Source organism: Meriones unguiculatus, chromosome 9 (assembly GCF_030254825.1).
Source record: "Meriones unguiculatus strain TT.TT164.6M chromosome 9, Bangor_MerUng_6.1, whole genome shotgun sequence".
Lineage (NCBI taxonomy): Eukaryota > Metazoa > Chordata > Mammalia > Rodentia > Muridae > Meriones > Meriones unguiculatus.
The window spans coordinates 8,815,794-8,840,469 of NC_083357.1; the positions used below are offsets into that span (position 1 = coordinate 8,815,794).

General features: G+C 39.8%; 2 protein-coding genes and 3 non-coding genes across 44 annotated transcripts in view; 1 reads left to right on the forward strand and 4 right to left on the reverse strand.

Annotated features, from left to right (window-relative positions):
• Positions 1-262: 262 nt before the first annotated feature.
• Positions 263-6,816, reverse strand: Gnl3 (G protein nucleolar 3). Of its 2 annotated transcripts, none has more exons than XM_021635206.2 (15): positions 6,617-6,816; positions 5,606-5,664; positions 4,914-5,051; positions 4,687-4,797; positions 4,413-4,493; positions 3,946-4,078; positions 2,786-2,898; positions 2,403-2,523; positions 2,108-2,195; positions 1,555-1,729; positions 1,336-1,478; positions 1,114-1,247; positions 869-1,026; positions 558-624; positions 263-457 (listed from the first exon to the last, which is right to left on the reverse strand). In XM_021635206.2, exons 1-15 carry the CDS (start codon positions 6,627-6,629, stop codon positions 375-377), a joined length of 1,617 nt encoding a protein of 538 aa, XP_021490881.1. In that variant the 5' UTR covers positions 6,630-6,816; the 3' UTR covers positions 263-374. The 2 variants fall into 2 exon arrangements, with proteins under 2 accessions (XP_021490881.1, XP_060246822.1); XM_060390839.1 differs by lacking the exon at positions 6,617-6,816 and adding an exon at positions 6,455-6,473.
• LOC132656726 (small nucleolar RNA SNORD69) lies at positions 1,798-1,872 on the reverse strand. Its single transcript, XR_009594420.1, has one exon. It is a non-coding gene; the product is annotated as a small nucleolar RNA SNORD69 (small nucleolar RNA).
• On the reverse strand, positions 2,659-2,738 carry LOC132656729 (small nucleolar RNA SNORD19B). Its single transcript, XR_009594423.1, has one exon. It is a non-coding gene; the product is annotated as a small nucleolar RNA SNORD19B (small nucleolar RNA).
• Positions 3,827-3,904, reverse strand: LOC132656725 (small nucleolar RNA SNORD19). Its single transcript, XR_009594419.1, has one exon. It is a non-coding gene; the product is annotated as a small nucleolar RNA SNORD19 (small nucleolar RNA).
• A 26-nt stretch (positions 6,817-6,842) lies between the features above and the next one.
• Pbrm1 (polybromo 1) overlaps positions 6,843-24,676 on the forward strand; it is a 92,067-nt gene continuing 74,233 nt past the window's right edge. For 19 of the 39 annotated variants that reach the window (XM_060390801.1, XM_060390816.1, XM_060390817.1 and 16 more), the window contains exons 1-5: positions 6,845-6,980; positions 10,776-10,899; positions 13,136-13,288; positions 15,503-15,600; positions 18,614-18,761. In XM_060390801.1, coding sequence (XP_060246784.1) covers positions 10,852-10,899; positions 13,136-13,288; positions 15,503-15,600; positions 18,614-18,761 — 447 coding nt within the window. In that variant the 5' untranslated portion in view covers positions 6,845-6,980; positions 10,776-10,851. Of the gene's footprint in view, positions 6,981-7,146; positions 7,304-7,326; positions 7,565-10,430; positions 10,570-10,775; positions 10,900-11,571; positions 12,007-13,135; positions 13,289-15,502; positions 15,601-18,613; positions 18,762-24,676 lie in introns of those variants that run through there. The other 20 variants (XM_060390808.1, XM_060390829.1, XM_060390812.1 and 17 more) reach the window with 10 other exon arrangements.

Sequence of the window (24,676 nt, forward strand, 5' to 3'; positions counted from 1 at the left end):
ACCAGTTTCTAGAGAACTAATTCTTTTCCTCATATTTAAAACACAAACATTGCTGCTCTTCTAACTCTTAACACATCAGGTCACAACTATATTGTAGTTCCAGGGTACCTAATGCTCTGGAGCCTCATGTGTATCAGTTTTTGACACAGGGTTTCTGTATAATACCTGGCTATCCTGGACCTGCCTGTTTTCCCTTCCCAAGTACGGAGATTGAAGATACGCACCATTCACACGATGTAAATAAATCTTAAGCACAAATTCATTTAAGTGCTTTGTATTTTGTCTTTAATATATAACACATAATACATATTCACAAGATTTATAACTTATGTCATACCAATCTAGAACACTTCTCAGTATAACATCTGTAGAAGTTATACATAATCTGTGCTAAAGTCATAGGCATCATCCTCTTCACTCATTTTATCCGAAGTAAATGATCTGTCAGATGGCTTACCTGTATTGGAGAAAAAGAAAGTGAAATTTTACACACACAAAAAAATAAAAAAGCAACTGTGCTCAAACTACTTTATTAGAAGTCCTTTTCCCAGACTCACTTGCTGTTGATTCCTCATTTAACGCCTCTCTGTTCTCTTGTACAGGGGCCACATCTGAGATCTCTGCCTGTGAACCAAGAATAGTAGTATATTAAAAGCCTATGACATTCCATTAATCCTAAGGGGGTAGGTAGATCAGTCGTGGGGTGGCACTTGTAATTAGAGATTCATAAAATGTAAACGGCCTAGTTTTAAATACTAAACTATATAGACTTCTTCCAGTCTCAAAATGTTTTGTTTCTATCTTTGACCCTCTCATTCTTTCGATACTGTAGTGCTAGAAAACTCACTGAAGCTTTAACTCAACTTACGTTCATTTCATCACCAACATTTTCTTGATCATCACCACCCTGTCTGTTTTCTCTTCGTCTTGGCAATTCTTCGGGTATGTCTTTTTCTTCTATTATCCCATTTGTTAGGCCCGAAGACTGGAAAAGGATTCTATTAGTTAAATGTGGGCCCTTGAGAGCTAGAAGAAAGAAAACTCATGTTAAAAGCTAAGACCTCTAGCATTCTGTTAAAAGAACATCAAAATAACAGGAAAACACAATTTCACCTTGTATGCTGTCTGCATTATTCTTTTCCAGTTCTTCTAGATTAAAGCCCCTCTTCATGTCTGCTGCAGTATTCTCATTAAAATGTGAAGGATTGCAGGATGTAGGGGGATAGCAGTAGTAACCTAACGAGGCACTGGCATTAAAAACAAGATCTGTCAAACACAGGCCAATCCCTTTATTCCAAGCTGTCTTCCAAAACGCCAGCACAAAGACTGACTTACCCTGTCCACTCAGACCATAGCAGCTTAGCAGCACTTTCTACATTTGCGCTTCCACCTTTTTGGTGCAGACCTCTTCTCTGAGCAAGCTTAGTAAAAAAGTCCAGGGAGTCCTTATAGCCGGGGACAGTGTACTTTAACACCACCTTAAAAACACAGCACGCTCTGTCACTCACCTGTGCAGATAAAGAACAGTTAAGGAGCTCAAGGGCAATTCTTTACCTGCTGACTATCAGCCTGGGACAGAATAGCACTGGCAGCCTCCAGTGGTCTTAGTACTTCAATACTTGCTGGACTTCGTAGAGCAAGTGCAGTAGAGGAGTTACATGGTGAAATAATGAAGCATGGACTATCTAGAACTGTGATCTGCTTATTTAAAGGGACAATCTGCATGCTCCTGAAAGAAAGCAATGCAATTAATGGGGACATTGGTCCAAGGGCAAGACAAACAAACAAACAAAAAAAACCATGAAGCTCAGGGTTGGATTGAACAAATTCAGCACAGCAGTCAGATCCAATTTATCATCACTGCTTCATGTTTATATGAAACCCTAAAAACATGAGCCATTCTAAAATAAGCACTGTATGTTTCAGTACCATACATCCAAACTCAGTCATTTCCCTATTCTTCTAAGATCAGGTCCAAACATTACTTTCTCTGAGGCAGCTTTCCACCTCAACTGTAGGTAGCTAGGCCTTTCCAATTGATTCTCTTAGCCTCGCACCAGCTGTTTCTGTTGCTGAGGTCTTTCAGACTATTGACAGTTCCATTTACCTTGTAAGTCCCATGGAAATTCCAACATTGCAAATCTGTTCTTGTTTTAAGCTATTAATGATGCTGCTTTTCCCCACATTTGGGAAACCTACAAATAAATATAAATTCAGATTATAAAGCATATTCCAGTAGTTGCCTTGCCACAGCAGGCAGGTGTTCTTCCACTAAGACGCTTAGATGCCCAAGTATTTTGGTGAGTTGAATCAGTTTCAGAACAAACCTATTTCCACTTCACAGTGTGAAGTCCACAGCTAAGTACTATAGACTACATGGTAGAGTGCTGAATGAAACTCACCAACTACTCCAACCTGAATATCTTTTCCACATGACTGCTGAAAACCTACAAGAAGCTTCCAAAGGGCTTCCTTGCCACAGCAGATTTTACTCTGGAATGGAAGAGCTTTCTTCTTCTTTACCTTTAAACGTTAATAAAAATTAAAATGGAGTAGTTTTAGTAAGTCTGGTAAATATCACCAGGTAGAACCCAAGAAGTCTGGCACCAGAGTCCAGCTCTTAGAAAACCCACTGGCCTCTACTGCCTTTCAGATGATCTTTAGATGAAATCAGAGTTGGATCTTATTGTTTTTCACTCTAATCAACATTCTGTGTACTCATCATATTTCAATCATCAGAAATCTGAAGAAAACCCCATTTCCCACTATTAATAATATAGGGTACCTTGAGTATCTTCGCTCTCCCCTTGATGTTTGTTGAGGCTTTGAACACCACTGTTGGCAGTTCTTTACTCAAATAACTTAGCCAGGTCTCCAAATTCTCCTTTGGTACTAGATCTGATAGGAATTGGGAAAAAAAACATTTCAATTCAGATTTTTTATTTTAAAGTTTATTTACTGCCTTGATGTTTTGCCTGGATGAATGTCTGTGTGAGGGTATTAGATACTAGAGTTACAGTCCTGAGCTGCTGGAAATTGAACCCAGGTCTTCTGGAAGAGCAGTCTTGTATTAATTTGCACTTCCCCAATCTTTCAAAAGGAATTAAGAGAATGTAAACTTCCTGTCATGCTGCTCATACCTTGAGACACTACACCCCTACCTGTCTCCTTTAACCCCTAAGTAATGGGATCAGAGCCATGGTGAAGGGGAACAAACAGCGTTTTCTGAGTAGCATGCAGGCACTGTACCAACTGAGGTACTTCTGACTCTCAAATCTCTCCAGTATTGCTCACTCAATCTAAGAACTAAGTCAATTTATGTCTTTTCCCCCAGAGTTTACTATATCCTAAGAGGCACCAGTTTTCTAAGCCTAACAGCGATTTTAAGTCGCGTTCTTGCATTCTTCTTTCTCTCTACAAAATACCTTCTCCTGTCCCTCATATTTGTTGGGGCTTGAACACTACTATTAGCAATTCTTTATTAAAATTTAGCTAGTTCTGCAAATTCTCCTTTGGTAAAAATGCTTATTCTACACGTCTTCTGTGTTCTCTTCCTACTGCTCAAACCCACCCAGATATAGTCATGTGATTTACATATTTTGTCCCATACAGTATCTTATCCTGTACCAGTTTAGAACTGAACTACTGTGTGGGAGTGTATGTGGCATACTATAATCAGTTTCTAGAGGAAATACAGTGGTTATAGAAACTCTTAAATCAAAAGGGGCTAAATTCTGAACAACTAGCAGAACAGAAAAATCCAGGTGAACAATTACTTGCAGAAACCCCATCCCCAGCTTCTTGGCAACCAGAATACACATGAATTAACTTTGTTGAGGTCAGAGTTGGATCTTATCAGTCTTCAGTGAGAATCAAGACTGTTCAGATATTTTCCTCATACCTCACAAGTACACACGAAAGACAAAGGGGATCCTTTTTACTCACCTGATTTATTTAACACGAGTACCAACTTTTTATGTCCACTTTGGACAACAGCTTCTTCTACCTGAGGACATCTGCACCCGAGAGGATCTCTGGCATCCAAAACCTCTAACACAACATCTGAGGCTTCAATAACCTGTCAGATAAAGAACACCACCCTGAACTCTAGCCATGAGTGCAAAAGACAAAAATCTCATGTCCTCATTTTACTATGAAGAATGCTGACATGTTCACTATTTTATGCGCAAAGTCAAACAGCAGCCTCTGATAAAACATGGGCCTCCAAACTGGAAATAATCCGATTATGTTAGAACACATGATCTACCCAAGTGAGACAATGAAGTTTACTGGGCTTCTTGATCTTGACTTCAACAATTTTTAAGAATTCCCACTTTACAAAGCAGCTGTCAAGAAGGCTTAAGTTTTTAATATCTCATTACCATTTTTGACACTGACCTACACTAAGATACCTTTTTAAGCTCCTGACAATGTAACTTCTTTGGATTCTGCTTGCTTGATTTAGCTTTCTTACTTTGGGGTTCTTCCAATTCCTAAAAGACATAAAATTAGGGGAAAAGATGATTAATTAGGATAGCAGATGTTACCTGTATTAGCACTTTTCACAGATGACTACAGGCAATCTTTTTAATAGATGACTGTCTTTAATACTTTCAAGAGGCTCACTAAATTTTCCCATCACTTTCACTTCAGAGCTGAAGTGAATTTTAGTAAGTTAAACCCTACCTTTTGAGGTTCCACATTAGATTGCTCATCACCAGGGTTATCTTCAAGTTTTCTTTTCCTTTCTTGCTCTTTTTGCCTTTCAAGCTTCTGCTGCTGCTTTAGTTCTTCAAGCTGTGTCAGAGCCATGAGAAAAAGGAATGAGCTGGTGACTGGTGCTGTTATGTCACTTTGGGAACCACATGCACTCATACCACATTCTGCTGGAACTTCCAGCCACCAAAATTTACCTGCTGTTTCCTTAGCTCAGCTTCACGGAGAAGAGCCTCTTTAAAGGGAGCACTATTTGGAATTCCTGGATCCTTCTTAGGCTTCCTGTGACCCCGTTTTTTAGCTTCCTTCCTTAACTTTCGATGATGTTCCCGTACCTATTGAAAACACCACCATGAGAAGGTTTGGAAGGTGGTTTCCTAACATTCATGAGGCCATAGGCTCAACCCTCAGTACTGCACAAACAGGGAAGTCTCACCCCACATTTAGAATTTAGGCAATAAGCCAGTCTAGCCACAATTTATAATGCATGTCAAGCACCCTAGAAAAACTGGAACTTCAATTGTCAACTATATGCAGAATTAAAATGTATGCTTAAAAAATACATTTTAAGAAAATGTGGCACAGAAGTTCTTGATTCTTTCCAGACAGGGTTTCTTTGGGTAGCCTTGGTTGTCCTGGACTCGCTTTGTAGACCAGGCTGGCCTTGAACTCAGATTCACCGGCCCTCCAGTGTTGGGATTATAGGTGGGCAGCTCAGAAGCTCTTTGTAATGATTATGTCAGAGTAAGTAAGCAAAGTTTAGGCTTTCTCTTACTCTGCACTTTTTCACAGCTGCAGCTTGTCTAATGCCTAAATAGAACCTTTTCCGTAGTGGATACAAAAAATCATGTTGGCAATCTGTTGGTATAAGCCTCTCAGGAACACTTACCTTTTTTTGGATTTTATAACGCTTATGGCAGGTCATTCGCTTACTTGCTTTCTTTAACTCTGCCAAACAAAACAAAAGAATAAGACTGTAGATGTGAGCAGCACACCTAGCTTTGTTTTAAATTTCTTGAAATTATGGGTATGGATGTGCCAGCAGATGTTTTGCCTGTTGTCAGCGGACCAAGCACAGGTATGCAGTGCTTTTGCAGAGGAAGCCATAAGAGGGCCTCACATCCCTCTCCCACCCGTTATAGACAGCATGAGCTACCACGTGGATGCTGGGACTGAAACCTGGGGCTTCCAACATGTTTCATTTACTTATTTTGTGTGTAGCTCTTAGAACAATTTCCAGAAGATAACTGTCTCCACCATGTGGGTTTGAATTCTTGAAAGTTAGCCTTAGTGGCAAGCTCCTTACGAGGTTAGACCTATTCCTGGCCCTGAAGACACTGTTATATCAAGCCATGGGGCCTGCAAAAATAAGGCTAACCTGGTTTACATAGATCTTACTCAACTTTCCCTGCAAATTATGCGGGTTATTTCACTAAAAGTAAACACATCCAATCAATCTGATTCGGTAGGCCCAGAGTGCAACCAGATTCTAAAAGAAAGCACCACAAAATTAACGAGAAGCACTTGGTTTCCATTCACAGCTCGGGCTGTAATTTGCGATCCTCCTCCATTTATTCTTTAGTGTACAGGATTACGGGTGCTTCCCATCAAGGCCGACCGACAATGGTTTTGAATAGTGCTTACACAAAAGGAACACGCCGGGGCGGAAAACAGGCTCAGATGTTAACCACAGAAATCTGGCCGTTTCGTCAACTTCAGGGCCTAGCTTTCCTCCTACCTCAGACCGAAGCTGGGCCTGGGCCTTCCAAGCCTCACGCTTACGCCGATCTGAGCAATGGCCTGCGGGTAATTTTCGGCCTAAAGTCAGAAAGAGGCACCTACCAGGCTCTCTGATTACCAAAGACAGGGCCTCCCTCGCCCACCGCCCGACCCGACTCACTCGGCCTCTTCATCCTGGCCGCGGACGCTCCCGAAGCACAAAGCCCTCAGCGACAACCTGCCTTCTCCGACGCCACGTGCGAACTGGAGCCGCAGGCCGCCGTCACGCGCTCAACCTCCTGCCGTAAAGCGCGCGGACGCCACCCCGCGTGCGCGCGCACGCGCCGTCGCACGCCGTCGGGATCGCTTGGCGGCGACGGGTTGGGTTTACGGCAGCCCTGGGAGGGGTGAGGGCGGTAAGGGCGGCGGGTGCCGGAGAGACGGCAGCGGCCGTGGCCAGAGGAGCACTAGCAGCCGTGGCGGCCACGGGGCGGGGCGCGGCGGTCGGGGACCGCGGCCGGGGCTGCAGGCGGCGGAGCGGTGGGGTAAGGCCGGACCCGGGGCGGGCGGGGCCGCTCCCCCTCGGCCAGCTGCCGGGCCTTTGTGTCGGCCCCGGCGGGCGGGCGGGCGGGCGGCCGGGCGGGAGCCTCGGCCGAGGCCCCGCCCCGCAGTGCGGACGCGCTGGTCGGGCTGGGCGCGGGGCGGGGCACGGCGGCGGGCCTCGGAGCAGGCCGAGCAGCCTGGCCGCACCTGCCGGCCCGGACAAAGGCAACCGGGGCCCGGAAACTCCCCGCGCTGCGCTTTCCCGCCCGTCGCGGGGCGCCTTCCAAGCTGTCAACGTTTCCTTGGCCCCCAGAACCAGTGACAGGTCGGGCAGATTCCTCTTTTTCCTCCGCCTCTCGGGCCTCCTTTTTTTTTGTTTCCTGTGCGTTCGGCTGAGTTTTTGTTTTTTTCTCTTTCCGTGTGATTGCCCAAACCGAAGCCTTTTGTCAGTGAGACATAGTTATTTACAGGTTAGGTACTTAAGTTTCTCATCTGCAACGTCACGACGAATCGGGTTTTTATTTTTTTAACCGTATTTTCTGGTTTTAAGTATTTTCCGCCTCAAAGTTTTTTACTTTCTGAAGAAGTGAGTCTTGTTATTTTAAGAAAATTTGATTTGAAAAAGGGGACAGAAATTCAAAATTCCTGGAAAACAAATGACAAATATACAATAGAATGGATGTGGAAATTCTAGGAATAACCTTAGAAGCATGTGTTGGTATCAGCTGTCTTAACCCAAACTTTTCAAAAATGACTTCTGGAGGAGAATACACCTGTTGTTTCAGCCCTTGTGTGGTCGAGGCAGGAGGATTGCTCGTTACAGTCTAGCTCGGTTACATTGTGCAATTTTTTGCTAGTAAAACAAAAGTGGTTATAAGTGTCTTTCTTCCTTCATTTAGTAGTACTTTTTCCCAAATATTCAGAAGCATGTTGAACTCCGTAGCTTTTGTTTTGTAGTTTTTAAGATCCAGTGTGAAAGACTGTAAAGTATCCCTTTTTATCTTTGATTTGGTCTTTGTTGTTACCCCAAACTTTTGCTCTCCTGCCGCAGTCTCCTGAATACTGGATTTTCAAGTATGGGCAACTAATGGAGGGTGGGGTAAGTGAGGATAGTATCTTTTGAAGAAATGTTTGGGATGAAAACAGGAATAAATGTGTATGTGCAGACGCACCAGTGGGAAAGTAATAATCTGGACGACTTTTCCTGTAGGGAGTAAAACATAGCTCAAATAACAGTGCTTTACCCAAATCTTTAAGATAAGTAAATTATATATTTGTCATAGACAATCAGTAAGACATAATGAAAAATGCTGACAGCCTTCTCTAAGTTAAAACACAGTTGCAGAATGTTTTTTTGTTTGTTTTTTTAATCACTTTGTTTATGGAAAAGATAGTTGGGTTGGAATGTAGTTCAGTTGGTTGAGTGCTTGTCTGGCATACCCATAAAGCAGTAGGTTCAATTCCTCAGCACTGCATAAAACTGGGCATGGTGGCACGTTATCCCAGCAAGAAGCTTAGAAATTCAAGTCCTGAATTCAAGTTTGTGACATGAAACCCAGTTGGGAAGAGAAAAGAAAGAAAGAGAAAAACCAATAAAGGATAACAACTGAGGCATGGATAAATATTAAAGACTCTGAATGAGTGATATGGGTGGTTTCCTGTAGGGAGTATGATTATAATTGCTTGTTTGTTTTTCTTTTTTGGTCTTTGAGCCATCTTTTTTTTACCAAGTTTTTTTAAGTGTGTGTTACAATACTAAATCTTACTAAAAAAACACAGAATATTAAAAGTTAGTGTGTTGTCAGAAATTTGACTATACTGGTTACTTGCACAGTTTCACATTTTTTAAGTACTCTTTTAAGAAACTTATTTTGTGTCTGTATGCACAAACACATGTAGAGGCTAGAGATCCTTGGAATTGTCTTCCTCTATTTTTCTTTTATTTTTTATTTTTATTTTTCTTTCTATTTTTATATTAAGATCTGTTTTTCCATTTTAAAGATCTATTCATTTTTATTTTACATTTTGGAGAATGTTTTGCCTCTATGTATGGCTGTGCACCATGGAAATGCCTGGTGCCTGGAGAAACCAGAAGAGGGGCCTCTGGAACTGGAGTTGGTTATGGAGATGGTTATGGCTGCCATCTGGGTGCTAGAATCTAACCCAAGTCCTCTAGAGGAGTAGCCAGTGCTCTTAACCTTTAAGCCATCTCTCCAGGGCTACCTTATCTTTTCAGACAAGGCCTTTTATTAGACCTGGAGCAAGGCTGGCAGCCAGCAAGCCCCACTCGTCTTTCCTTCTCCCCTTTATCCTCAGTTCTGGGGTCATAGGTCCCAGCAGCTATGCCTAGCTTTTGATCTGGGTGCTGGTGATCCGAACTCAAGGTCCTCATGCTTGCATGGCAGGCACTTTGACTTTGCTATCTCCCCAGACTCCTAAAGTATTGTCCACTGGAAGTGGCCACAGTCATTGTAAGACTCTTGGACTTTTGACTGTAAATAAGGCCATTCGGACATCTGAAATTAAACCCCAAAATCATGTGTTTTCTGCTTATGAATAAAGAAATAATGAAGTGATTTAGAGACCATATTTAAATGACACAAGTTTGTCTTAAACATCTCAGATGCATTTTCAGTACATTTATTTTATATCCAGCACTAGTTTATAGGATGGACTTCAAAAATAAAGAGGACCCAGTTACTGTGCCTAGGGAGCTTAAGAATTTTGCTTTGAAATTTCAAAGTAATTTAATGTATGTCATTTCTTCACTGTCGAAAGGGTAGGTACACTTCACTGTTTTCATTTTGTCTTTTTCTTTTGAGTGACACTGAACTTTTAATACTTCTGTCTCCACTTCCTTAGTGCTGCTGTTACATGTGTGCACCACTATGTCCAGTTCCATGTGCTGCTGGTGATTAAACCTAGGCCCTCCCACCTGCTAGGCAACAATGCTTCCAGCTTAGCTGTTTACCAGCCCTTGCTTTCACTTAAAGATGAAGAGGTGGAGCTAAGAAGTTGTCATTTGGGTAGCACCAAACAGATAAGGTCGGGACCCCTGATGTCAATCCACTGCTTCGTTCACATTACATGTTAAAGCTTATACCTTGAATAAGAAAAATTAAAAAATCATCTTTCCCTTGCATCTTTTTCTTAATCTTTTGAAAGTGTATTAATGATCAAAGGGTTTTGGCTATTGTATCATCTAAAACTACACTATACTCAATACTAATAACTTACAGTTTTTGTCATTTGCTTTCCAGTGCACTATAAAAGGCAGTAATTTTGAACTGCCAAAATAATTGAAGACTTTCTAAAGCCCTTAAATGCTGTGTCTTTCCATTGCAGATAGAACTTTTGGAAAAAAAAAGAAAATGTTTTTCTGTGATTCTTGGGTGGAGGGAGGAAGACTTTTGTAGAGTTTGCTCTCATGAGCCATTCTTGGTTTGTTCCAGCTTGCCAACACTTGGTGTCACATGTGAGCTCCCACATGTGTTCACTCTCCATTCCAGCTCTGTGATTGAACTCTGCTCTTATTGACTAGGGGGCACTTGGGCAGGCATGCTTCATTCCTGGAATTGACAGTCATTTCATGTGAGTAAAGGTGAAACTCAGTGAGACATTTCTAAGAACGTGAAGCCTTTGGTTTTTAAATGGAAGGAATGTCAGGTGTACCTGATGCTGACTGATACGCCTGTTTCTCTTCGCTTAGCAATTCTGTTTGAATGTTATGTTTTCTGACTGTTTGTACTCATTTATTCGCCTACTTCCCTTTTCTCTGCCTTGTTCTTCTCTTTCAGTTCTGAATAAACTAACTGAGTAAGCACTTATAAAGCCCTACCTTCTCTCACTGGCTTCAGTTGGCCTTCAGACATAATGAGGAGATTGGCTTTTCGAGGCGCTGGTTGTGCTCTGGTAAAGCTGGTAAATTACTGATCATCTTCACCCTTTCCTATTTCTGTCGTTCTTTACCTTTTCCCTTCAGCATTCTCCTGCGTTTATCAGGGTTTCCCAGGAGTAGTCCTGAATTTCATTGACTTGTGGAGCTGTGGCCAATTAGCAGTCTTTTATAATGTAAACAACAACAGAACCTGGTTGTTTTTGGCCCAAGTTTGTAGAGGCTTTTAACCACTTTTAGTTCATTTCAAACTAACATACTTGGCAATAAACCAAAACCTAAAGGAAGGAACATGATTACTGTAGGTTCTGTTTTAAACAGTGTATGGACTTTATATCAAAGCAAGAGATAGGGCCCTGCTCTTATTCCTTAATTGCCCAACGGATTTTGTTTTGTCTTGTTCTTGCTTTCTCTTTCTGGAGATTCCCAATTTTTCTCTCTGTAATACTGGTAGCCACTGCTCTGCTGTTCCTGTTTATTTAGCTGCTAGTGTCTGAATTCCTGAAATCAAATGTTGAGTGAAATTGAGTCCATTGTTACTTTTAGCTTTAAAAAAGTCATTTGAAATTATAGTGCACTATTTGATACTGTTGTTAAATTATCTAAGCATTGTAGGACTTACTTGGTCTATACCCTTTACCTGTAGTAAGTTATTCCAGTGTTACATTTCTTACATTGTAGCCAAATGTGTACATTGTGAAGTTATGTTAAAATAGTTTATTTTTCATTTTTCGTTATTTTTTAAGACTGTTCTAGCCCTGGCTAGGCTAGAACTTAGTATGTAGACCAGGCTGGCCTTGAGCCTCCAGAGATCCTCTGCCTGTGCCTTACTTCTCAAGTGCTGAAATTAAAGGCATGCGTCACCATGCCTATCAAAGAATGGTCTCTTATGTCTCAGTGGATAAAGTAATTTTGTGCAAACATGAGGACCTGAGTTTGAATCCCCAGCACCCACTTAAAAGGTGGTAGAGTTTGTAGCTTCCCTGTCCCCTTGCTGGACAGGCAGAGACAGGTAGGTCTCAGGTACTCACTGACTAAGCATTTTCTAGGTTTAATGAACAACCTTTGTCAAAAATACGTGGAAAATGCTAAAGGAAGACATCCCAACATCAGCCTGTGGCCGGCACGTGCGTGTGAGTCCACACACACACACACACACACAGGGTTCCTTTGGGTTACACATATGGCTCGGTGTTAGAGTGCTTTCCTATGTCAGCCCCTTCGTTCAGTTCCTAGCACTACAAAGAACAATAAAAAATTCCAAAGCCAGCAAACAAACAAAATTGTCAGTCAGCCTAAACGAAACCAAGAACAGATGTTTATGTGCTTCCAAGTGTCCACACAGTACCAAAGAGCCCATGTAAATAGCACATTCTTCTAGATCATTTGTAAGACTTAAAACTATTATCCAAAATCTGTGGGTATAGTGCATATCTCTGACTAAAAGGAAAGACTTCGTAAAAAGTTGAAAGCACAGGTTACTATTTCTCCCCAGATAGAGCAAAAGTTACATTATTTCACAGAGGTATTGTTTTATGAGTTCTGCTTTAAGTAAAAAATTCATTTTCAGGGTATTGATTTTATTTTTACAGTGCTGACAAGTTTATTGCACCATCCCCTTTGCCTTAGATATGGCTTCTTAGTTTTGTTTTTCTACACTGTGGACCAGGGAGGTAATGGTTTTAATTTTTAAGACATTCAGGAAAGCAGATGAGGCTGTTAACTCATTGTACTGACCTTAGAGCCTTTACCACTCATGCTTGTGTGGTTGCCTCAGGGTCTTAGAGATCAGGGCTTCCAGCACCTGCTAGGCAGCTCACAACCATTTGTACCTCCAATTGCAAGGATCTGATGCGCTCTTCTGCCCTTTTTCAGCATCAGGCATATGTGTAAGATACTTATGTAGGCAAAAGACTTACACACTTAAAAAATAAATGTAACATGATTACACATGGACTGGGAAGCCACATTCCAGGATAGATCTGGGACAAGAAGTCTTTTGAGTCGTTTAGAATTATTGACACACAAATGTGTATACTGCCAAATTTGCCCTATTAGTGTTTGATAGTGTAGCATTCTGATAAGAAAAAGGGTAAAAATTGAAGTTAAGGACTTAAATTAGCAAAAGAATTTAGAGCTAGTTCAGTTCCTCTGGAACAAACTATCTTAAATGAACCAGAAGTTTGGTGGTATTGCCCAGCCGAAAGTTTGTTTACATTATTGAAGATTAAATATAAGAACATGACTAATTGTTTCTTGTAGAAGAAGCTGGATTCCATGGGTTCTAAGAGAAGAAGAGCCACCTCTCCTTCCAGCAGTGTCAGTGGAGACTTTGATGACGGGCACCATTCTGTGCCCACACCGGGCCCAAGCAGGAAAAGGAGAAGGCTGTCCAATCTTCCAACTGTAGATCCTGTGAGTAACTAAGGCTTCATGGCTTCTGCCTGTTTTCATGTGGCTTGCCTACTCTTCCTTTGAAGCAGTTGAACAGGAACATGGCCTTCTTTTCCCTCTGGTTTGATAGGGTTTTTTCTCTTGTGAAAAGTATGTTTGGCCACAAGTCTTAACAGTAATAGTATAATTTGATAGTTTGAAGTGAAAATATCCGTGTGTCATGTTACATTTTCATTCAACAAAAAAAGTATGTACCTGTCCTGTGGTGATTGAAATATGATTATATGTGAGGCTAGCTCCATTTTCACATGGAACTTAGATTCTGGTGTGGAATATAAACAAATGACTGCACCTAATAGGAAGTTCCAAGATAAAAAGTTTGTGATTTGGAGAAAGGAGAGTTAGTGAGTTAGTTCATAGGTTAACGTGCTTGCTGCCAATCCTTACTTGACTTGGATCCCTGGAACCCACTTGACTCCTTCGGGATGCCCTCTAGCCTCTATAGGCTGGCCGTGGTATACACACACACATTAATAAAAACAATTCCAAAACATGAGCTGGATAGATGGCTTAGCAGTTCAGAGCATTTGTTGCTCGTGCAGAAGACCCAGGTTTGATTCCCAGTACCCATATTACGGCTCATAACTATCCATAACTCCACTCTAGTGTCATATTCTGATATCTTCAAACACCAGGCTTGCATATACTCTGCTTATGTGGAAGCAAAACACTCATACACATCATATAGTAAAAATATTCACTTGTGATAAAATTTCAGTCTTGTAGAGGTTTAGCTCATGGATGGGTTAAATGAATTATGTATACAGAGAAATGGTCAAAAGGAGAAGACTGTGGAGCTCTATGCAGCTAAAGTGTATAAGAGTTTTGGAGGCCATGTTTGGAGTTTAAATTGTATTGTCTACATAGTAAAAAGCTTCTTTCAGTGACATTATTTATTTATTCATGATGCTTGGCGCTTTTTTGTTTGTTTTGTTTTTGTTTTTTTGAGATAGCGTTTCTCCGTGTAACAGTCCTGGCTGTCTTGGACTCATTTTGTAGACCAGACTGAACTCTGCCTCCCAAATGCTGGGATTAAAGACATGCTCCACTGTGCCCAGCTAGTGTTCATCTTTTTGTTTGTTTGTTTTTTGTTTTTTTAAGACAGGGTTTCTCTGTATAGCCTTGGTTGTCCTGGATTCACTTTGTATTCCAGGCTAGCCTCGAACTTAAAAAGATATGCCTACCTCTGCCTCCCTTAGTGCTGGGATTCACAGGAGTGCACTACTATGCCTGCCTGATGGTGTTTGTTTTTTAGACAAGGTCTTGCTCTGTAGTCCATGCTGGCCGTGAGTACACAATCTTCCTGCCTTAGACTTTCAGGTGCTAGAACTAAAGTTGTGCGTCCCTATGCTAAGCTTAGATGACGTTTTTGGGGGTTTGGGTTTTTGTTTTTTCAAGACAGGGTTTCTCTGCGTAGCACTGGCTCTCCTGGAACTGGCTTTGTAGACCAGGTTGGCCTTGAACTCATAGAGATCCACCTGCCTGTGCCTCCTGAGTGCTGGGATTAAAGGTGTGTGTCACCACACACAGCTAGCTGCTTTAAAATTTTTTTTAATTATTTTATGCATGTGCAGTTTTTTGCCTTTGTGTACATAAAGGCACCGTGTTTGGGCAGTATCCTTGGAGACTAGGAGACCGTATCAGAGCCCCTGGATTTTGAATTGTAAAAACAGTTAAAATTTTTAAGTTATAATATTTTAAACAGAAGAATTATATGAGCCAATGAGCTGATATAGTTGAAAAGAAAGTCAGTCAGACATGGTGGTGTATATCTGTGATTTTAGTACCAGAAAATGAAGGTGGGAGACACAGATCTAATAAAAGTTACAAAAACTTAAGAGAATTTTCTATTTGTTTATTTATATATTTGTTTTGGTGTTTTGAAACAGGGTCTTACTATATAGCCCTGGCTGGTCTCTAGCTCACTATGTAGACCAGGTTGGCCTTAAATTGTAGCTACCTCCTGCTTCTGCCTCCCAAACATTATTTTAAAACACTGTCCTTTCAGCATTTTTTAGACTTGAGATCCCAATGGGTAATTTTGGGTTTTCTTTTTTCTTCTCTATTTTCCTTTTATAGAGATGTTTTTAATTAAAGAATTATTGATAATCCTTAGTTTTTCATTGGATGTTGTTGACTTTTTGATGATTTTTTTTCTTTTCTTCCTCTGTGTAGATTGCTGTGTGCCATGAACTTTATAACACCATCCGAGACTATAAGGATGAGCAGGGCAGACTCCTCTGTGAGCTGTTTATTAGGGCACCAAAGCGGAGGTGAGCTGGGAACATTCCTATATAGTGGGAGGGTTTGACACATGATCTAAAGCTAAAGTGTTTGGTAATTGAGTTTTCTTTCATAAGGAATGGCTGACATCTGGGATTCAATTTTAATCTTTTTTTTCCTATCTTAATTTCAGTCTTACTCATCAAGTTATTTACTTATTGTGTGAGGGTGGGTGTTAATGTGTGCTCTGTTATGCTACATGATGCATATGGAGAAGATGCAGGAATTGATTTTCATGATTTTCAGCGTACGTAGGTGCAGAGATATTTACAAGTATATTCATTTATAAGCATATCTATATTCCCTGACTTTCCATGGAGACAGCATAAAATCAGCAGCACCCCAGTAGAGATGCGCACATGCAGCACTCACACCTTGTGTTTTTCAATACTACTTACCATTAAAACTTATCTCAATTTCTTAAAGAAATGCCTAATTTTCAGAGCAGGGACAGGGATGATACTAGAGAATTGTATGGTACGAGGAAATAAACAAGTACATGGAAAGTGATGAGAGCATGTTAGAAGAACATAGAGAATAGATACTGTCAGCTGGCTCTCAGTGATGGTTCTTAAATTCCTGTCATTCAGGAGACTGAGGCAAATGGGTCATGATTTGTGAGGCCTGCCTGAGCTACATAGTAAGTTCTAGGTCAGTTTGGATTAGATAGTGAGACCCTGTCTGAAAACCTGAGAAATGAAAAGAAAAATCCTTTTAGCTGCCATAAAAGATACCCACTGGCCGGACATTGAAACAGTTTGGTAATAACATACACCATGTGTGGAGGCATTGAGGGGCAGGTGGATCTCTGTGAATTCAAGACCAGCCTCACCTACGTAGTGAGATTCAGGACAGCCATGGCTAACGAGTTGAGACCCTGTCTCAAAAATAAGAATAACTGGGCATGGTGGCACATTCCTGTAATTCCAGCACTTGGGGAGACAGAGGCAGGCAGATCTCTGTGAGTTCAAGGCCAGCATGTTCTACAAAGCAAATCCAGGATAGCTATGGCTACATGGAGAAACCCTATGTTGAAAAAAATAATAATAAAAATAATAATTGTTATAATAGCCTTTAACCTATTTAATAAAGTAGGAACTCAGGATTGCATATGAAAATAGTAATAAAAATAAATTGAAAGTATTATTAGGCATGGGCTTTCTGAATGTTTGTCCCCATAAAGTTCAAATGAAACAGTAGAGAAACTTGGCAGACACTGCCATGATCAAATTAATTACTTTATCAGATTAATAGAACAAGATAAAACCATGTGCCATTTGGTAAGATAGAGTGAGATACTGCCATATCATCTCTGCCAAAACTCTGTCCTGTAAAGAACAAGGTTAAATGTTCAACAAGAAACCAGAAGAAACACTCCAAATGAGTAACTAGCCTGTAATCTTTAAAAATATATGAAAATAAAGGAGGGGCTGAATATTATTTAGAATGAAGGGAACTAAGAAAATAAAATTAAAGCAAAATTCTGTACTTTTTTTTTCACAATGAAAAAAATTGTAATAGCTGGCAGAATATAAATAGGGGAACAGATAAGATGGTTCCATAGCCAGGTGTGTTTCCTGGTTTTAAATAGTGTTCCTCTGATTGTAGGAAGTCAGTATTCAAATATTTGTCACAGCTTACTCAGCTGTTTTGGAAAATGAGTTAATTTATTTTGTGCACATTCAAGTACACATGTCTGGAAACGAACAACTTGGAGAGGTTGCTGCTTCCACAGTTTAGGTTCTGGGGGTGAACTCAGATCACCAGGCTTAGAAGTATGCACCCTTCCCTGTTGAACATTTTGCTGATTTATGTTCTTAGAATTTTTATGACAGTGTTAAACATTTTTTAAAGCAAATATACATACTGGAAGAATGACTATAAGGTGTTTGCCAAGTTCTCAGAAGAGACTAAACCATTAAGGACCATAACCGTGACATTCTTTGATTGTATTAACTTTTGTTGTATATCTATAAAAGAACCAAATAACCCTGTTGAGAAATTGAGAAAGTAAACATTCATGTCATTTTTAGGTTGTCTTGTTTTACGATATGTCTTTAGAAAAGAGCTAGAAAGAATAAGCATCCATGAACCCCAAGAATTTATCTTGAGAACTTAAAAAGTCTCGTAATTACCTCTGAAATTCATGTGTCCCTCTCTGTTTCTCCTTTTCAAGGTGTACCTGCTATGACTGTTGTGGTTTTTTCTTTTCCCCATTGGTGCTATTGAGCACTGACCCAGGGCCATGCTCATTCTGGGCAAGCATCCTGACATGGAGTTAGATCCCTAGCCCCACTACCTGAATTTTGTGATTATTGTACTTATACTGTCATGTTTAGATGTAGCTTTAGATCTTCTACATTTGGTAAACATTTTTTGCCTTCGTAACTTCATTAGTTGATGATACAGCAGTATAAGTAATAGTACATGGCAAGAAAGGGCTCAGTGGTCACTAAGGGGGGAAAGATAACCTATTCAGTATTTTTTTTGTTTTTGTTTTTGTTGTTTTCAAGACTGGGTCTCATTATGTAGCTTCAGCTGCCCTGGAACTCACTTTGTAGACCAGGCTTACCTCAACCTTATAGAGATCGCCTGCCTCTGCCTCTTAAGTGCTGGAATTAAAAACATGTGCCTGTGCTCAGCTCATTATGTAGTTTTTGAAAAGAGCTTTGAATTTGTTTTGACCATTTTAGAAACCAGGAAATTTAAGTTGTTTTTACAGAAGATATCATTCGTGTAATTTTAGTTCTAGTAGGATTAATCGAGCTAATCATTGACATTAAGTTAGCTTTTTTGTGCATAATTAATACATATTTTGAAAGGAATACACATCTATACCTTGCTTTGGTATTTCCTTTTATCTGTGGTAATGAGGGAGAGTCTCATGGGGAATTTCTACTTAAATTTGTTACTTTGTGGTGGATATTACACAAATAGATTTGAAATAAAATTTTTCTGTATGCTTTGGATTAATGTCATTAAAAGATATTTAAATTATAACAGAAATCAACCAGACTATTATGAAGTGGTTTCTCAGCCCATTGACTTGATGAAAATCCAACAGAAACTTAAAATGGAAGAGTATGATGATGTTAATCTACTGACTGCTGACTTCCAGCTGCTTTTTAACAATGCGAAGGCCTATTATAAGGTAAGAAAGCAAACTTGGGTAAGTATCTAATTTTATAATTTCCTTTTTAACATTTTATATTTTAAAATTTTTTTTTTTTTGGGAATACTATATAGGTATTGCTGGGGTCCAGCCCCAGGTGAGATCAGGGCCTGAACAACTGTGGATATGAGTGGTGAAGGAGGCACAAGGATTAGGAAGAATTTTACAACCTGACCAACTGGCAGTCTGGGTGCTTCTTTATATGTACAGAATTTAGTAGGGATAATTTCATGTTGTTCCAAAACACAGATCATATAATCTTAGTTCCTGGACATGTGTTTTAACTTCTGCTTGGTCATAAGTTTACTCATCATTGATAAACCATGACAGGACAGAACTATCTTTTATAGTCATTTTCCCTCATCAATCCCACAATCCAACTTTGAACAATATTGCAGTTTCAAGGGCATATTTTGCCAAAACATGACAGCTCCAGCTCGTTCTCAGGCTGGTAGTTCTTGTGGTTTCAAGGGCGCTAGACAGAAAGAAAACATCCAAGCCATCTGGGTAGATTGTCATGTTTCCAACATGTATTGTCAGCTTTTAATAGTCAGAGCGTTAATTGCTATTAGGCCCAAGAAAAAGTTTTAGGCCAAAGTTGTTACAGTTATTTTTCAATTTCTACCGTAATACAATGTTTATATTTTATATATTTATAGAATATATTTATACATCTAATCTTGGGTTGTTTTTTTTTTTTTTTGTTCCTTGACCCTCTATGAGTTCATTTTTTCTAAGAAAGGGAGGTCTTAATACTTCTTTTATCATTTATCCATGCCATGCTTTGTCCATCAGTATAAGAAAGAGGCTTTCCTTTTTATTTTTATTTTATTTTTTTCGAGACAGGGTTTCTCTGTGTAGCCTTGGCTCTCCTGTACTTGCTTTGGCTTTGTAGATCAGGCTGGCCTCCAACTCTGGGATTACAGGCATGCACCATCATGCCCAGCAGGAAAGAGGCTTTTAATTTGATCTGCTGCCAACTTCTCTAGCCCACCGAATATTGTTTGCATTTTTAAGTTTACTTTGTTCTGATTATCTTGTTCCTGAGCAAGTGCAGCAGATGTGCCAAGAGTATCTTAGAGTCAGAGCCTCATAAGGAGGTCTCTAGCATATTATTTGAGTCACAACCTGCAGGGCGTAATGAAGACCTTCAAGTAGGCCAGATAAGGATATCTCCCTAAAAGCAGGAGGGTTAGTATGATCAGGACATTCGTGGGGAAGCTTTGAAGCAGTAGTCTAGGAGAAGGCATAAATAAATCATAAGAAAATTCCATTAATCCAATATCCCAAGTTGTACAAATAATAAAAGGCCCCGAAGCATACGACACGTAGAGATCAAGGCAAAAAGAGTGGGAGACTGCACCACAGCGATTGCATCACCCAACTCAGCCTTGCTGGAGCCTTGTCAAGCAGCTGTGCTGGCTTAATGACTTTCTCAGTTCCCATTAGATGTGGTTGTGCCAAGGTATAGGCTGACCTTGAGCTTCTGATCCTCTTGCCTCCATCTTCAAAGTAATAGGATTATAGGTACATGCACCGTACCTAGTAATTGTTTAAAATATATATATATATATAGTGTAACTGTCTAAATATATACAGTTACGTATAACTATGTATATGTGTATGTATATATATGTACTGTGTGTGTATGTGTGCGTGTACTTCTCTGCAAGTTTTTTGCCCGTATGCATTAAGTAGAGGCCAGAAGAGAACATCAGGCCTTCTAAAACAAGTTATAGATGGTCGTGAGCTGTTGTGTTAGCGCTAAGAAGCAAACCCTGGTCCTTTGTAAGAGCAGTCAGTGCTCTTAACTGCTGAGCTATCTTTCCAGCTCCCCAGGTAGCTTTTTAATATTTAGCAGTCACTGAGATAAGTAGTAGTTTCTTTCTTATTTTTGTAATTTTATAATTAATAGTTTTTCTGTTATTTTGTAAACTACTACTTTGCTTGTGTAGTTGGTTCTGAGGATTTTTTTGTTTGGTTCTGTTGTTGAGTCAGGGTCTCAATATGTAACCAGGGCGCCCGGTTGGTCTGAAACCTGCATGACAAACACTGGCTTTCATTTCTTTTATTAAGACAGAGACAACATATATCTGATTTTGTTTCCAGCATTTTTGCTTTGTTTCTTTCATAACTGCTCAGATATTTTGCCCATTTTTCTCTTATTGTTTTGGTATATTTATGTATATTTTTTCCTTTTATTTATTTTTTAATCTATTACAATTTATTCACTTTGTATCCCAACTGTAGCCCTCTCCCTTGTCTCCTAATCCCATCCTCCCTCCCTCTTCTCCCATGCCCCTCCCCAAGTCCCACTGATAGGGGAGGTCCTCCTCCCCTTCCATCTGACCCTAGCCTATCAGGTCTCATCAGGACTGGCTGCATTGTCTTCCTTCTTGACCTGGTAAGGCTGCCCCCTGCCTCAGGGGGAGATGATCAAAGAACTAGCCACTGAGTTCATGTCAGAGACAGTCCCTGTTCCCATTACTAGGGAACTTACTTGGAGACTAAGCTGCCATGGGCTACATCTGTGCAGGGGTTCTAGGTTATTGCCATGCGTGGTCCTTGGTTGGAGTATCAGTCTCAGAAAAGACCCCTGTGCCCAGATTTTTTGGTTCTGTTGCTCTCCTTGTGGAGCTCCTGTCCCCTCCAGGTCTTTCTATCTCTCCCTTCTTTCATAAGATTCCCTGCACTCTGCCCAAAGTTTGTCTGTGAGTCTCAGCATCTGCTTCGATACCGTGCTGGGTAGTCTTTCATAGGCCCTCTGTGGTAGGCTCTTGTCTTGTTCCCTGTTTTCCCCCTCTTCCCTGATTTCCCCTCTTCTGATGTCTGTCCCGCTTGCCTTTCTGAATGAGGATTGAGCATCTTACCCAGGGTTCTCCTTCTTTCTTAGCTTCTTTAGGTATACAGATTTTAGTATGTTTATCCTATATTATAAATCCACTTATGACTATATATTATAAATCCACTTATGAGTGAGTATATGGCATATTTATATTATGAAAATAAAAAAATATTTTGAATACTAAACCTTTTTAAATTACATGTTTCAAATATCTCCTTAGATATTTGAACTTTAAAAGAAAAAAAAATTTTTTTTTCCTCCCTAGAGCTGAGGACTGAACCCAGGGCCTCGCACATGCTAGACAGGCACTCTGTACCACTGAGCTAAATCCCCAGCCCCTCGAAATATTTTTAAAATGTGTTTTAAACTTTTTGTTTTAAATGCTGGTGATTGAATTCTACCAAAACAGATACTCTTCTGTTGAACAACACCCCAGCCTCCAATTCCTGTAGTCTACTTGAACATGTATTTTCATGTAATAAAATATCAGTCTTGCAAGGCATGGTGGCACACACATTTAATGCCAATGCTCAGGAGGTGGAGGCACGGGCCCAGGCCAGCCACAGAGGAAGACCTTGTTTTAACAACAAAACAAACAAATAAACAAATGATTTTTTTTAATTTATATTTTTATGTCTTGGTTTAGTAATTCCTTTTGCTTAAATGTTGTAAAAATACTATTGCATTTTCTCTTCAAAGCTTTATAAGGTAGAACATGGTAGAATACACTTTCAGTTTTTTTAATTTTTAGAAGTGTATGTGTTTTATATGTATGTGTTTGCCTGCATGTAGGTCTGTGCCATTGTTGCCCATGGAAGACAGAAAATTAATTTGATTAAACTCAATCAAAATTAATTGATAAAAATTAATTTCTGGAACTGAAATTATAGACAGTTGGGAGCTGCCATGTTGATATATAATGTGTGTGTTGGGAACCAAACTCAGGTCACTTGTGAGAGCAGTAGATGCTTTAAACCTCTGAGCCTTCTCTGTAGGCCCCATAACCTGTCTTTTAACTAGAGTATTTCAACTCCTGGATTTTTAAGTTAGTTGTGCTATGTAGCTCAGAATGGTACTAAGACTGTAGGTGTGTATCATCATACTTTACCCAGTTTCAGTAATTAATGTTATGTTTGAATTTATTCCTACTATCAAATTTCTACTTTTAATTTTCTTGCTTTTTAATGTTTCCTTTTAGTTTTCGTTTTGGCATATTCCCTCTAAAATTTAGTATTTGTAAAGTCTTAATCATGGATTTCCTTAAAAAAAAAAAAAAAAGCCAGTTGGTGATAGTACACACCTTTATTCCCAGTACTCAGGAGACAGAAGCAGGTGAATCTGAGTTTTAGGACACCCAGGACTACACTGAGAATCCCTGTCCCAAAGAAAGAGAGAGAGATGTTGAACTTCACAGTTTTACATATGCCAAGGAAATGTGCCACAGGTATATCCCCAGCCTTCAGAGATCGTAAGATCAAAAAAAGAAAAAAGAAATCTTAGGATCAGTAGCTAATTTGTCAAACTGAGAAGCTGGTTAGCATAGAACTACTACTGACAAACAGTGCGAAGACCATGTAATAATTCTGCTCGGAGTACCTCTCCTTCATCATGCTGCGTAGTACTTTTGTGGTAGAGCTTGAGTTCTGTAAATATTATTTTACATAATTTTGTTTGTTGGTTTTTTGTTTTGTTTTTCAAGACAGGGTTTCTCTGTGTAGGCTTTGCTGTTCTGGAACTCACTCTGTAAACTGGGCCTGCCTGGAACCCAGAGATTCAACTGCCCCTTGAGTGCTGGGATCAAAGGCATGTGCCACCAGCTTTCAGTTTATGTAACTTTTTTCTTTCTACTCACAGATTTACAACTTGGTTGTTTTGAGACAGTGTCTCTATTTAGCCCTGACTTTCCTGGTATTCGTTATGTCACCTGTGCTGGCTTTCTACTCATGGCAGTCCTTCTGCCTCAGCTTTATAAGTACTGGGATCACAGGTTCATGCCATTGTACCCAACTTTTTACTATTTTTTTCTTCATTGCTTTAAGAACTTACCTCAAGAGCTAGGGTTACAAGTAGCTGAGGGCTAGAGCCCTTGCTTACCATGTGCAAAGCCTTATGGTAGATCCTTAGGACCCAAGAACAAAAAGTTAGCTGTAAAGTCATCTGTTATTACAATTGCAGTTTCTTTAGAGGTTATCTGGTTTTCTTTTTGGTTTTATTATGGCACATCTACCTTTTCCTATCTTTTTACTTGGGAGCTTTGCTTTTTAAACCTTGCATTGATATTTTTCTCAGGGTAAGTTTTTAGCCTAGTGTTTTCATACATTTCATATACCTCATCTCTCTTCTAGAACTTAAATTGACTATTCTCTTAGTTAGGGTTTCTATTGCTGTGAAGAGACACCATGACCACAGCAGATGTTCCTTCTAAAGGAAAACATTTAACTGGGGCTGGCTTACAGTTGAGAAGTTTAGTACATTATTTTTATGGTGAGAAGCATGGCAGCGTGTAGGAGACATGGTGCTAGAAAGGTGGCTAGCTGAAAGTTCTACATCTGGATCTGCTGGCTTTAGAAAGAGAGGGGTACTAGGCCACACCTCCCAATAGTGTCACTCCCTATTAGCCTGTGGGGCCATTTTCATTCACCCTGCCACAGCTGTTTCATTACTCTTCTCCCATCCTCCCATCCTCCCATCGTCATTTCTTTGAAACCTTTCTGTTACTGGTTTTGGTGTATTTAGGTATTGTTATTTAGGTGGTTTAATCATTCAGTTTTTTGAAATTTGCTGTTAGTCTGTTGTAAAATAAAAGTAATTTCAGTAATTATTTCTATCTTTTATAACAGGCCTTTATATCCACTTTCTTATATTATTAATAATTAACTTTTAAGTTAGCAAGTGATTTGTCTTCTGCCTCAAGTGTTAATTTACTGTAAATTTATTTCAGAATGTCTTTAAAATGTACATTTTTTTTGGAAATATATTAAGTCCTGTGTATCTCTTAATTATAAAAAATTGGAAATAATTATAATAATTGCATTTCCAAATTAACCTT

What these genes read in the sequence shown, in the direction of transcription:
- Gnl3 (XM_021635206.2), bottom strand. An exon ending in CCCAGGCTGATAGTCAGCAG is followed by an intron (nt 1,479 to 1,554) that starts GTAAAGAATTGC and finishes TGTGTTTTTAAG; the next exon opens with GTGGTGTTAAAGTACACTGT. An exon ending in TAATGCAGACAGCATACAAG is followed by an intron (nt 1,027 to 1,113) that starts GTGAAATTGTGT and finishes TCTTTCTTCTAG; the next exon opens with CTCTCAAGGGCCCACATTTA.